At 42.9% G+C, this 13,815-nt stretch overlaps 3 protein-coding genes across 3 annotated transcripts; all 3 read left to right on the forward strand.

The window, feature by feature from the left end:
• Nucleotides 1-1,182: 1,182 nt before the first annotated feature.
• Nucleotides 1,183-2,061, forward strand: LOC123317644 (probable inactive protein kinase DDB_G0270444). Its single transcript, XM_044904249.1, has one exon. It carries the CDS (start codon nt 1,315-1,317, stop codon nt 2,059-2,061), a length of 747 nt encoding a protein of 248 aa, XP_044760184.1. The 5' UTR covers nt 1,183-1,314.
• An 8-nt stretch (nt 2,062-2,069) lies between these two features.
• On the forward strand, nt 2,070-5,079 carry LOC123317645. The gene is made up of 4 exons (XM_044904250.1): nt 2,070-2,658; nt 3,088-3,393; nt 3,487-4,716; nt 4,808-5,079. The coding sequence occupies exons 1-4, from the start codon at nt 2,070-2,072 to the stop codon at nt 5,077-5,079; spliced, it is 2,397 nt and encodes a 798-aa protein (XP_044760185.1).
• A 934-nt stretch (nt 5,080-6,013) lies between these two features.
• On the forward strand, nt 6,014-13,598 carry LOC123318068 (early nodulin-20-like). The gene is made up of 2 exons (XM_044904758.1): nt 6,014-6,209; nt 12,900-13,598. The coding sequence occupies exon 2, from the start codon at nt 12,901-12,903 to the stop codon at nt 13,516-13,518; it is 618 nt and encodes a 205-aa protein (XP_044760693.1). The 5' UTR covers nt 6,014-6,209; nt 12,900; the 3' UTR covers nt 13,519-13,598.
• The last annotated feature ends 217 nt before the right edge of the window (nt 13,599-13,815 follow it).

The raw sequence follows: 13,815 nt of genomic DNA on the forward strand, positions 1-13,815 counted from the left end.
ACAGGGGAAAATCTGCAAATCAGACGAACCACCCTCTCCTGAGGGGGAACAAGTGTGGGGATTCTCACTCTCCTGAGCTTGAGACCCACTAAAAACCCTTAACTGCTTCTTGAATATGGGTTCCGGGCATTTGCCTTTAAACCGTTCATATCTTAGTCAGTTTTCTTCTCGCACACTATCGTGCTGGGATTTATGTGTTTATCCTCTAACGGATAACTCTTTATTGGATTTTTCAATAAGTTTATGTTCTTATTTTAATCTCTTCTTAATTGATCTCTTGGTCTCCTTCGGTAAATTCGCATTCTCCTTTTGTCTTCCTCTGGGTCGTAGTCCACAAGTCTCCTGAGTTCTTGATTCGGATGGTTTTTCGCTGTTTCGAATAATTTCTCTGCTTTTCTGTTCATGAATTTCGTTATGCTTTCCCATTTTAGGTCCCTATAAATCTGTCTATTCCTGACTAAAGAAGGTGCATCTATTGCACATCGTAGCAGCTTGTTTTCAGTGGCCTGAATTCTTTTGATTTGGCTCTTTGCCGCGAAACCCCAGGCAACTGATCCATATGTCAGTTGCGGCCTAGTAACGGCTTTGATTATCTTCCATTTTCTCTCGTTAAACATGTAGCTCCTTCTTCCTATCAGAGGCTAGAGTCTATTCATCGCTGCTTTCGTTTTGTCGATTGCTTGTTTGATATGACTTTCTCAAGTAAGTCCTTTGTCAAGCGTTATTCCTAAATATTTAGCTTCATTTTTCCAGTCGATTTCTTCGCCGTCAACCTCCAGTTTCGTTGTGGGTCGCAGTCTTCTTTTCTGTAGTAATATTGCTTGGCTCTTTTGTCCATTGAGCTTGATTTTCCACTTTATGCACCAGTCATTTGTTTCGTCGATAGTTTCCTGTAGAACTCGATCTATGACTTCTGGGTTGCGGTGTCGTTTTGCTATGCCTGTGTCGTCAGCATATAACGTTAGCATGGAGAAGAGAGAGAACCGTGCTGGGGTACGCGACATTCGGAGCTCCGTAATTAAACTCGATATACTCGAAAATTACGAGCGGGAACTTTTCAAAAGTCATCAGGCTTATTGAAGATACACTGGTGGATACCAAGTTGAAGAATACAGTTTTTGAGAGCAAATTATCCGTAATTAAGTAAATAATAACGAACAATTCGGGTTGAAAATTTAACAACAGAAAAGGAAACCAGCTGTCGCCAGAGATAACGAACGTTATTGCCGCCGATAAACGATCTTGATACCGGATTCCGAAACAGAGGTGGACTCGGTTATATTTTGAAGATTGCAGACAGAAGAGAATAACAAAATGAGTAATGAAGATTATACAAGCAACGAAGGAAAGAGAAGAAGGGACGAGGACGATGAGGGAGAAATGTTTACAACAAGTAAGAAAGTATTTCGATCACCACAAAAACCCAGATCAAGCATCGTCAAAGATGATAAAATGGATCAAATGATGGAAATGATGCAGGTTATGATAAAGGAAATGAGAGAAATAAGAGAGGAACAGCGAAATTACCAGAAAGAGATGAAAAAGTTAAGAAAGGAAAATGAAGACATCAAGGAAGAAAACGAAAAACTTGAAACGGAAATAAAGATGATAAACTCTAAACTAGAGAGTATGGATAGAGATAAAAGGGGGAATAACATAGTCATAAGTGGTCTAGATATAAATGATATTCAACAAGATTCAGTGGAAACCGAGATGAAGAATTTCTTCAAAAAGAACTTGGAGATAGAACCTAAATTCAAAGCAACCAGGAAAATAGGCGTGAAAACTTATGTAGTTGAGTTGGAGACTGATTCTGAGAAATTGAAGGTGATGAAAAACAAGAGTAAATTGATGAAAATTAGAGGGGAAATAGTGTACATCAACAACGATATGACGAAAGCACAAAGGGAAATACAGAGAAAATTGAGGACATTTGGAAAGGAGGAGAAAAACGCAGGGAAGAATGTTAAGGAAGGTTTTCAAAAATTGATCATAGACAACGTGAGGTACAGATGGAATGAGGAGAGAGGAAAAATAGAGAAATCGCAACCAAAAAACTAGAAATAACCATGCAAGTGGGGACCAAAAAGGAGGGAAAGCATGAAAGAGGACAAGAAAACGATAAATCGAAGAAGTTGAAGTCGGAGTGTATGTGGAAGATAGCAACTTGGAATGTAAGGGGTATACAGGGAAAAGAGGATGAACTGGAGGCTGAATTTGAGGATATAGGACTGGAATTATTGGCAATAACTGAAACAAAGAAAAAAGGGGAAGGATCAACAAGAACAAAAAATGATCATCTATTAATATATAGTGGAGTAGAGAAAAACAGGAGGGCACAATCAGGAGTTGGATGTCTAATAAGTAGAAGAATATGTGAGAGTGTATATGGGTGGAGAAATTGGTCAGACCGGATATTATCAGTGGAAATTAAGCACTTGAATAATGAAATCAAGACAATAATAGTGGTGTATGGCCCAAATGAAGATGACAATACTGAAACTAAGGACAAATTTTGGGAGGATCTAACAATGGTCACCGAAGAAGCCAAGGGAATCATAATTATATTGGGCGATTTCAATGGTAGAGTGGGTAGAATGGACAGGATGTACAAGGAGGTAATGGGACCATTTGGAAAAAACATAAGGAATAATAATGGTGAGCGACTACATAATTCTTGTTTATTAAATAATATGTTAATAACAAATACATTATTTGAACACAAGAACATTCATTGATACACAAGGGAGGTTAAAAGTCGCGGAGAGAAATCGATAATAGATTACGTCCTACTACAGAGAGAACAAAGGTCAATTATTCTGGATACAAGAGTGAGAAGAGGACCAGATATCGGAAGTGATCACTACGTGGTATTAACTAAGTTAAAAGTAGATACCAATAGTAAAATAAAGAAGCTCGTAAGCAGAGGAAAGAAAATAGAACACGAATGCATAAGAACATATAGACTATCAAACAAGGAGGTATCAGAATTATACAGAGTGGAAACGGAAAAAAGATTTTAGCAGGAAAACAATCAGATGAAGGACTCTTCACTGGAAAACATGTGGAATGACTTTAAAAACATAGTCATAGAAACGGCAAAAGAAGCTTGTGGAAGCTACAAGAAATCAAATAAGAAAAAGCAAACAGCATGGTGGACCAAGGAAGTGAAAGCACAGCTAAAAATGAAAAAGGAGGAAAAATGGAGGAAGTACTTGAGTAATAGAACTACGGACAATTATGAACAATATGAAAATCAGAGAAAGAGTGTCAAAGCCCTTATATTATCGCTAAAAAAGAAAAAATGGAAAGAGTTTGGGGAAAAAATGGAAACCAGTTATAAGACTAATCAAAAACTCTTCTACAGAACACTCAAAGCACAAAGAAATGAAGGTAAAAATGAAAATGTGAAAATTAAGGATAAAAATGGAGTTTTGTTGACCGGGGATGATGAAATAATGAAGAGATGGAGAGAATATTTTTTAGAACTATTGGATGGTGGACAGGACGAAAGAGAAGAATCATATGGAAAACCGGAAAATGTTGATGACTATGAGGGTGGAAGAATAACAATGGAGGAGCTAAAGCAGGCGATAAAAACATTGAAGAATGGAAAAGCGCCTGGATGTGACAAGATAACATCGGAAATTATTAAGAACTTAGGTAATAATGGACTGGAAAATTTGCTGAGGATCTCTGAGAGGGTGTGGAAGGAAGAAATAATTCCAGAGGATTGGCAGACAGCCTTAATAGTCCCGATATATAAAAAAGGTGACAAACAGAATTGTAATAACTATCGAGGAATAACTTTATTAAGCACCGTTATCAAATTGTATGAGATAATACTGGACAAAAAAATTAGAGAGAAAGTCGAAACAACACTGGAGGAAACACAGAGCGGCTTCAGGAGAGGAAGAAGCATTCAAGATGTTTTTACTATGAAGATATTATGTGAAAAAGCAAGAACGGAGAACAGAAACTTATATGTAGGCTTCATAGACCTAGTGAAGGCTTTCGATAAGGTGAAGAGAGAGAAATTGTGGACTATACTGGAAAGAAGAGGAGTAAATGAAAAGTTGTTGAAGGTCGTAAAGAACATATACAAACTAAATAAAAATCAAGTTATAAGCCTGAATAGGACATCAGAAACATTCCATACAAAAGCAGGATTAAGACACGGAGGAAGTTTGAGTCCGGTGCTGTTCCTAATATTTATGGATGAAATACTGAAAGAGGTCACAAAAAGAACTAAGAAATATCAAGTCGGATACAAAAATTTACAGAGGGTGGAAATATCAGAGTGCGCATTTGTAGACGACATCATCGTGATCAATGGACGAGAAAAGGATCTACAGAGGAACATGGAGATCTGGAATGAGATAACTAGGGATTTCGGAATGGAAATCAATACGACCAAGACAAAAGTCATGGTGATAGGCAACCCCGAAGAAATAAAAATACAATTGGATGGAACGAAAATAGAACAGGTGAAGACTTTTAGATACTTGGGAGTAGAATTGAGTGGGGATGGAAAACAGGACATAGAAATTAATGGAAGGATAGAAAGTACAATAAAATTATTCCATATGATGAATACCAGCTTCATAAGCAAAAGAGAGATTTCTCAAAACACAAAGATTAAAGTGTACAAAGCAGTCTATAGACCGACACTGACCTTTGCATGCGAGTCATGGGCATTAAATAGAAAACAGAAAAGTAAGATCAAAGCGGTAGAAATGAAATATCGAAAGGGAAGCGAAGGGAGTGACGAAAATGCATAGAATAAAGAATGAGAAAATACGTCAAGATCTAGAGATAGAGCCATTACAGGATTTTATAGACAAAAGGCAACTCAGCTGGTGGGGACATTTAAATAGAATGAACAACGCAAGACCTGTGAAACAAATATGGGAGGCCAAAATCCAAAAGAGAAAGAAAAGAGGAAGACCAGAACAAACCTGGAATAACACTATAACCGAAATAATTAATGGAAAAGGACAAACATGGAATGAAGCAAGAACTATGGCTATGGATAAGAGACTATGGACCCAGTTCGTACATGGAAGGGAATTCCAATGATGGAAATGGAACAATTTTTTTAATTTATTAATAACCAGAATTGTATTTTTGATTTGTAATATTATTCCCTACACCATTTTTATGGTAATTGGGGTTTTTGATAATATATATATAAATAAATAAATAAATATATATATATATATATATATATATATATATATATATATATATATATATATATATATATATATATATATTTACATCTGGCTTACTTTATTGCGTCCTTTCAAAAAGCAACCTTATTGCGTCTCCCAGAAATACGCTACCTAGGTGGAATCTGATCGAAGTATATTAATCTACGCAAGAAATTACGTAGTTTGGTCGTTTCAGATCTCGAATATCTTCATTAATAAAGAAGTTGATATACGCACATTATTGCGTCCTTTCATGGTCCTACCATTAGTGCGTCCGGCGTATATTTTGTTTTCATATGTAGCACAATGCTGCGTCCGAATTTTATTCAATCTTTCACCATTAGCATGTTGTTGCGTCCAGCGTAGCTGCCACATATGTTTTAGAATCTGGTACAGTAGGATTATTCGAACTCGATGACGTGATCGTATTATAACATTTGTGACGAACCAGATTTTGCTCCGCCACAAAAAATTAAATTTTTCAACCGATACTTGCATAATAATGCCTGATAACCGGGATATTTTTGAAGGGGGCCGAAATACTGTCATGGGGGGTGTACCGATAACAATGGTTGTGTGTTACGATTGAAGGGAGCCTTACCGATAGTTGTTGGTTCATGGTTTTCCACCGGTCAGTCCATGTTGGTGGGAGGGACTGTATCTCTTGTGTTTTCGGAATTCATTTGTTTTAATAATTCTTTCCGTTCCACCGTTTTTTTTGTTTGCTCTGAAAGGGTTCTCATAACTTTTTCTACTTTCCTTCTCGTCCGTTGCCTCTGTCTTTTTCTGGGCCGATTGAGTGGCCGTGTCATTTTTGCTTTGTCCAATGGATTGGTGAGTTTCCCATAGGGGGGAGAGTTTTTCCGAGTAGAGAGGGGATGTTTCTTCGCGGCCCTGGAAGGTGAAGAGAAAAAGAGAGACAATCGTTGTTGAGAGGTGAACGAGTGGAGTGTGTGCAAAGTAAAACCGTACTTACGAATCAAAGGAAAATCTAAGGCAAGTGATTGTTGAAATTATTACCGCTTCATTGCACCTTTATGGAATAATATTCTCTCTAGACTTTTGCTTGGCTGAAAATCCGAATTAACCGTAGATTGACCATTTCCTGCTGTATATAGCTTTCCGTTACCGTAGGGTGACATTTGGGTCCCAGGAGGACGTTGGGCCCCCCTGATTTCTCCGATTCCTGAATATTTGACCGTTTCATCCCGATTTCCAACCGTTTGAATTATAGTTATAGGTTAGACTCGCCGAGCATAGAGTTGGGATTTCATAACCGTTAAACACCCTCACCGCCGGACTCTGTGGCCGCTGTTTGACAGCCAGCCAGCTTGAGGTCACCGAGAGAGAGAGAGAGACCGAAGGACACCGGATCATAGACAAACCACCGAGACAGAGATAGAGGGCGTACCCCGGTGAACTGGTGTTTTCAAATTTCGACCTGACTGAATTCCGTTGATTATTTTTAAAACCGTTCGTACTTTTCATTAAATTGTGTCTTGCCTTAGTTGAAATATTTTTCCGAAACCGTGCATGTTTCTTTGCACTCAGTTTAATTGAAACTTGACTTACTTCCGTATATTTTTCCGAAACCGTTCTTTGCACTCAGTTTAATTGAAACTTGACTTACTTCCGTATATTTTTCCGAAACCGTGCATGTTTCTTTGCACTCAGTTTAATTGGAACTTGACTTACTTCCGTATATTTTTCCGAAACCGTTCTTTGCACTTAGTTTAATTGAAACTTGACTTACTTCCGTATATTTTTCCGAAACCGTGCATGTTTCGTTGCACTTAGTTTAATTGAAAGTTGACTTACTTCCGTATATTTTTCCGAAACCGTTCTTTGCACTCAGTTTAATTGAAACTTGACTTACTTCCGTATATTTTTCCGAAACCGTGCATGTTTCTTTGCACTCAGTTTAATTGAAACTTGACTTACTTCCGTATATTTTCCCGAAACTGTGCATGTTTCTTTGCACGTAGTTTAGTTGAGACTTGACTTACTTCCGAATATTTCCGAAACCGTCCATTTTCCTGAAGTGAAATTTTGCCAGCCGTCCAGCGCCGACCAGACACAGCCGTTGACGTCCACGCTTTAGTGTACCTGTCTATTTTCTTTTGTGTACAGTTTATTTTAATAGAAATAAATAGTTGAACATTTATTTTTGTTGCCAATTATTTTGCCAGTGAGAGTCTATTTATTAAATCAGTTTCATCTAAGAGTTTAGTTAGAAGAGGTAAGTACTCTTTCTGACGCCTAAAGACCGTTGAAAAGCAGACACTTAGAAGACGCTACCGCCCTAGTCTTCATCGATACCCTTCTCCACTGATACTCAAGTCTACCCGGGCTCTCCAACTCTTTGGGGATTCTGTGAGAGACGTGGGGTTTGACTGATTGCCCCACTGGCGCCCGAGCAACCGTAAGGAGCTGCCAGAGTACGAAAAGTCTATCACATCTGGCGCCCGAGCAGGGACTTCTGCTGTTCTGTGAGTAGTTCCTGTTACCGTAACCGTACCGTTTTCTTTAAATACTCTTCACTGGCAAATTGGTAACCGTTCTTTGTTTCTGGCATATATCCGTATAGTACATATTGTAAATCTTCATTCTGAGTTTCTGGTACCGTGAAAATGGATGTCAACCGACTGAAAAGTGACGAACTTACGTGGGAGTTAGAGGCAAGAGGCTGCACCGTGGGACACACCGTTCAGGAGAAAAGAGCTCAACTGAGAAGGGCCATCCATTCCGACATACCGTTCATGCCAAGAGATGAAATTGACCAGGCACAGGAAATTGGGGTTTGTGGTGCCAAGTTGTTCGACTTGATGGGAGAGATATGTGAGTTCGATTTTAATAATAGAGACAATGAGTTGCAGCGCATTAGGAGCCGGCTACTGCACGTTCAAGGCCGACTGAGAAGTTTATCTCCGGAAGCTGTCAGTCTGCTTCACAAGAAAACCGAGCTGGAGCACTCTCTGAAGATGGCTATGAGATTGCTGGAGAATACTCACTGGTTAGGTGGTATTCCAGAGAACCTGTCAGCCGGAACACCGTCACTGATGGACCAGGAATTACCGGACTGCGCATCTAGACTTGGTCCAGGTCTGATTCCGTGCTCAACCACCGTTGGAGAAGCAGACCTGTTGAACTTGGGAGAGGATTGTGACATTTCCCGACCGACCACTCATGACGACCGGCTGCAGCAAAACCGACAAGAAGTTTGCAGATTATTAACCGAACAAATTGAACGTACTTTTTTGCAGAAACAACCTTCATACCACCGACCGCCCGCCGACATCCTCCCATTTACCGTTGAACAAGCACTGCCAACCGACCGAACCAGTGAGGAAAACAGACCGCTAATAACATCCCCTGAGTCCAGGCGATTAACGAGGGAGTTTGCCGAATCAACCAGGAGAGTTTCATTTGCCTCATCTCCTACCGATACCGCTGGGATGAGAGAAGTAAGAAGCGAAGTACCGACGACCAAGGAAGCCGAACTGACGACCGAATACCCGCCGATGAAACCGCCGAAAACCACCGACCATTCCACCGTTCCTACCGTTCCTGTGTGGAAATGGAACCTGACATTCGATGGGTCAACCAGTGTGACCTCATTCCTGGAGGAGGCTGAGTATCTTGCCGAGGCTAGAAAGGTGAGCCACGAACAGTTATTCGAGTCAATATATGAGCTGTTACGTAGGGATGCAAGAGACTGGTACATTCCCCGGAGAGGCACCTTCACCGACTGGACCGACTTCAAGGAACAACTCCGAGAGGCCTTTCTTCCTCCCGACTACGAGGACATCCTTTTGGAGGAAATCAAGAAACGCACTCAAGGAACCGATGAACGACTCTTGTTGTATGTAACTCGAATGCAAAACCTGTTTCAGAAGCTGACCGTAAAGCGACCGACCGAGGAAGAACAGGTGAATATCATCCGACGACGTTTACTGCCAGAACTGCAAACCGCCCTGGCCTTCCAACCGACTTCAACCATAGAAGAACTGCTCCGAAAAGGAAAAGTTTTTGAATTGGTCAAATGACAAACCGCTAATTATGCTTCGCCACCGATCCAAAAGAGTCTCATCAACGAACCGCATCTTACCTTCCGAAATTCCCCACCGAACGTCAAACCGATCGGAATGCACCTGAACACTCCGAACCGCACCGAACCGTCTGAAAAACCGAAAGTAGCTCAGAGCTCCACAATACCCCAGCGACAGGATGAACCGAAAAAGTCGAACCGACCGTCAACCGAACCCCAGTGCTGGAGATGTGGTGGCAAGGGTCATCTCCGAGCACAATGCACCTCGAAACCGCTGCTGTTCTGCTCTCGATGTGGTAAGAGGGGTGTCATGTCTAGGGATTGTAAGTGTCCGTTAAACTACTAAGGAACTGTCCGAAACCGGGGATCCGTCAGTTCCAAGCAACCCCATCCTCGGTCCATGAGAAAGAAAAACCTACCGATTACCGTCCGATAATTAATGTTTTTATAGGAGACAAGGAGTTCCCAGCACTGTTGGACACCGGAGCCACCAGGTCCTTTATCAGCAGTGAAGTGGCCGCCTACTGCAGGGTAGTGGGTATACAACCGGATTATGTTAGGGACGTTACCACCACCGTCGCTAACGGAAGTTCAATACCGATTAAAGAAATATATACCGCACCGGTCCGAATTGGGTCTGAAATTATGGAAGCTAAATTGTTGTTAGTTTCAGATTTACCGATCAATGTAGTACTGGGAATGGATATACTGAGGACACACAACTTTTCCATTAATCTCCAAACCGCCGAATGTTTCCTGAATGGAAGGTCCATCCAAGCCCGGCTCAGCGAGCCAGAGAACCGAGGACAACTACATGCGATAGGACCGCTTTTGTCGAACCTGAGTGGAGAAGAGAAAGTCAGGCTGGAGGAGTTTCTACAGACCGAATTGAAGGCGTTCGAAAATCTCCGAGGAACAACTCCACTGATGCAACACCGAATTAAACTCAAACCAGGCACCGAACCGATCAAGCAACGTTACCGTCCCCAAAATCCGAAGATGCAGGAGATAATAAACAATGAGGTCGACCGAATGCTGGCCGAAGGCATTATAGAACCGTCTTCATCCCCGTGGAGTTCACCGATAGTAATTGTCAAGAAAAAGGATGGTAAACCCCGATTTTGTATAGATTTCCGAATGGTTAACAATGTCTCCGTTAAAGATGCCTATCCGTTGCCTTATATTTCAGGAATTTTAGACAAGTTGAGAAAAGCCAAGTATATATCCACTATTGATTTGAAACAGGATTATTGGCAGGTACCGTTAGCCCCCGAGAGTCGACCGATCACCGCATTTACCGTCCCTGGCCGTGGGCTGTTCCAGTTCAAAGTAATGGCTTTTGGTCTGCATTCCGCACCGGCATCCTTTCAACGTCTTTTAGACCGAGTTATTGGCCCTGAGATGGAACCGGATGCATTTGCGTACTTGGATGACATAGTAGTTCTTGGAGAGACATTGGACGAACATCTTGACAACCTAAGGAAAGTTTTCCACCGCCTCAGGGAGGCCAACCTGCAGTTAAATCCGGAAAAATGTGAGTTTGTAAGAAAATCATTGAAATATCTGGGACATGTAGTAACCGAGGACGGCATTTGTACCGATCCTGATAAGATTTCAGCCATAAATGAGATGCCTGCACCGAAATCCGTACGAGAATTGAGAAGTTTCCTTGGTGTTGCTTCATGGTACCGAAGATTCATCGAAGACTTCTCCAAAGTTGTGACTCCGTTGACCGCATTACTGAAGAAGAAGCAAACCTGGAAATGGGAGACCGCCCAACAGACCGCTTTTGAGACCCTGAAACAGAAATTGACCCACTCACCGGTATTGGCCTGTCCGGACTTTTCAAAGCCGTTCGTCCTTCAAACCGATGCATCAGATGCAGGACTGGGAGCTGCCCTGACACAGACCGTTGATGGACAGGAAAAAGTAATCGCTTATGCTAGCAGGACCTTGTCAGGTCCAGAGAAAAATTACTCTGTTACAGAAAAGGAATGTCTGGCAATAGTTTGGAGCATTGACAAGCTGCGTCCGTATCTAGAAGGCTACCGTTTCACCGTTATAACCGACCACATGAGCTTGCGATGGCTGCAATCTATCAAGTCTCCCACCGGAAGAATTGCGAGATGGAGCATATTTCTACAGCAATACGACTTCGAGATAAAGTACCGGAAAGGAGCCCTCAACCGTGTAGCAGACAGTCTATCCAGAAATCCGTTACCGACCACCGAGACTATATGTCTGACCGAGGAGACTGTAAGTTGTAAATGGTACCGAAAGAAATTGGCTGAGGTAAGAGCGAATCCCGCAGCGTTTCCCGATTACAGTATTGTGTCCGGAAAATTATACCGCCATTTTTGGGATGCTGACGATTTTACCGAGCCTGAATTCGGCAGTCCTTGGAAGCTGTGCGTTCCAAAGGACGACCGAATAGATATTTTACAGGAAAACCACGACCGACCGACCGCTGGACACCTGGGGATAGCGAAAACCAAAACCCGTATAGCCCGAAATTACTATTGGCCAGGAATGTTCAAGGAAATAGCCCGATATGTCCGTAACTGTGGTACGTGTCAGAGGTACAAAGTTCCGCAACAGAAGCCCCCTGGAAAGATGCATCCGTATGTGGTAAGAGAACCTTGGGATACCGTTAGCACGGATATTGTGGGACCGCTTCCTCGTTCGAGGAAGGGAAATTGTTATTTAGTTGTGATGCAGGACCGATTTTCAAAATGGGTGGAGGCCAGGCCCCTGAGAAGAGCAACCGCAAAGGGTGTGTACCAGGCTTTATATGAGGATGTAATCCTGAAGTTTGGATGCCCGAAAACCGTGGTCAGTGATAATGGTTCACAATATGATAGCCGATTGTTCAAGGGAAGTCTGCGAGACCTTGGGATCCGACACCGTTTAGCACCAGTATATTCTCCCCAATGTAACCCCGTAGAAAGAGTCAACCGTACCCTCAAAACAATGATAGCCCAGTTCTGTGAAAAGGATCAGCGTACCTGGGATGAGCATCTGAAGGAATTGACATTCGCAATAAACTCTGCAAGGCAGGAGTCGACCGGATACACCCCAGCATTCCTGAATTTTGGTAGGGAGATGCGTTCACCGAACGCCAAGTATCTAACCAAGATGGCCAACCGGGATGAAAAGGAACACACCGAACCAGACACCGAACCAGATACCGAACCGCAAGTTGCTTGGCATGCAAATAAATTAAACCGTTTCACCGAAACTTATGAGTTTGTCAGATCTAGATTGGCACGAGCTTTCTCCCAGCAGAGCCACTACTACAATCTACGTCGGAGGGACTGGCGATGTCGAGTAGGAGACCAAGTATACCGAAGGGAACATCCCTTGTCTTCCGCAGTGGAGGGAATTGCAGCCAAATTGGCTCCGAAATACTCCGGACCGTATACCGTTATAAAGGTAGTATCTCCTGTGGTATATGACATCAAGGATGGCAGTGGTAAGATTCTCCGACACATTCACATCAAGGATCTGAAGTCCTCCCTTGGAGAGGTACCGTCTGAAATGTAAAAAAAACCGTTACTAACACAAAAAAAAAACCGATTGACCTAACAGGGTACCGATGAACCGTTATTTTCTGTTTGATTAACGTATGAAATTTTCAGGATGAAACGTTACTCGATGGGCCGACCGTTAACCTTTAGGGAACCGACCCCACCGTCCGGACCGCCTTCTCCAGAAAGTAATGGGTCGACGCTCAGCCTGTCGGCAGACTGGGAGGTGCCGCAGGAAAGAAAAAGGGACGCCGGGACCAGCACAGAACCGCCAGCCACCAGGACCGTGGGTACCGGTGGATATCATGTCTACCTGGGGTTGGGCCCCCGAAGCTGTTGGCGGTGTGGCAACGAAGGCCACCGACGAGAACACTGCGGAGGGGAGCGGGTGAAATTTTGTTCTAGGTGTGGCTGCGTGGGTGTGCTATCACGGGATTGCTGTGCCCGAACCACCGACCGTGACAGAAGACCGCCCTTAACCACCGTCAGCCAGCGAGGAACCCCGAGCCGGAGCGGACCCTCAGGAAGCAGGGCAGAGGCCGTACTCCCGGATCTCCGGTTGAGGCCCGCCACACCGACGCCGGCACCGACGCCTGTACCGACGCCTGTACCGACGCCTACACCGACGCCTGAACCGACGCCTGCACAGACGCACATACCGGTACCGTCCAAACCGTCGCCGCCCACACCGTTGCCGACCCCACCGAAAAAGAAGGTGAAAGTGGATTGAGACCGTTAAATCATTACCGTAAAAGACAAAACACCGTTGTTCAATACCGTTATTTCCGTTGAATAAATACCGTTCCGAAAAATCTTTTATTTCACCAACCGAAATGGTGGATGCGCTAACCGTTTCCACCATCAAAGTACCGCTAACTAGGTCACAATACCAGAAAATAGTTCCGAGTTCAATAACCCCGCAACTTTGGTTTGTTCACAGGCTGCCACCGCAAACTACACCGAAAACCCAGGAGGGTTAGAAGAAAAATAAAACTCCGTTTTATTTTTCTTGCACACGGCAGAGGGG

The sequence above is a fragment of the Coccinella septempunctata genome, chromosome 7 (genome assembly GCF_907165205.1).
Source record: "Coccinella septempunctata chromosome 7, icCocSept1.1, whole genome shotgun sequence".
Classification (NCBI taxonomy): domain Eukaryota; kingdom Metazoa; phylum Arthropoda; class Insecta; order Coleoptera; family Coccinellidae; genus Coccinella; species Coccinella septempunctata.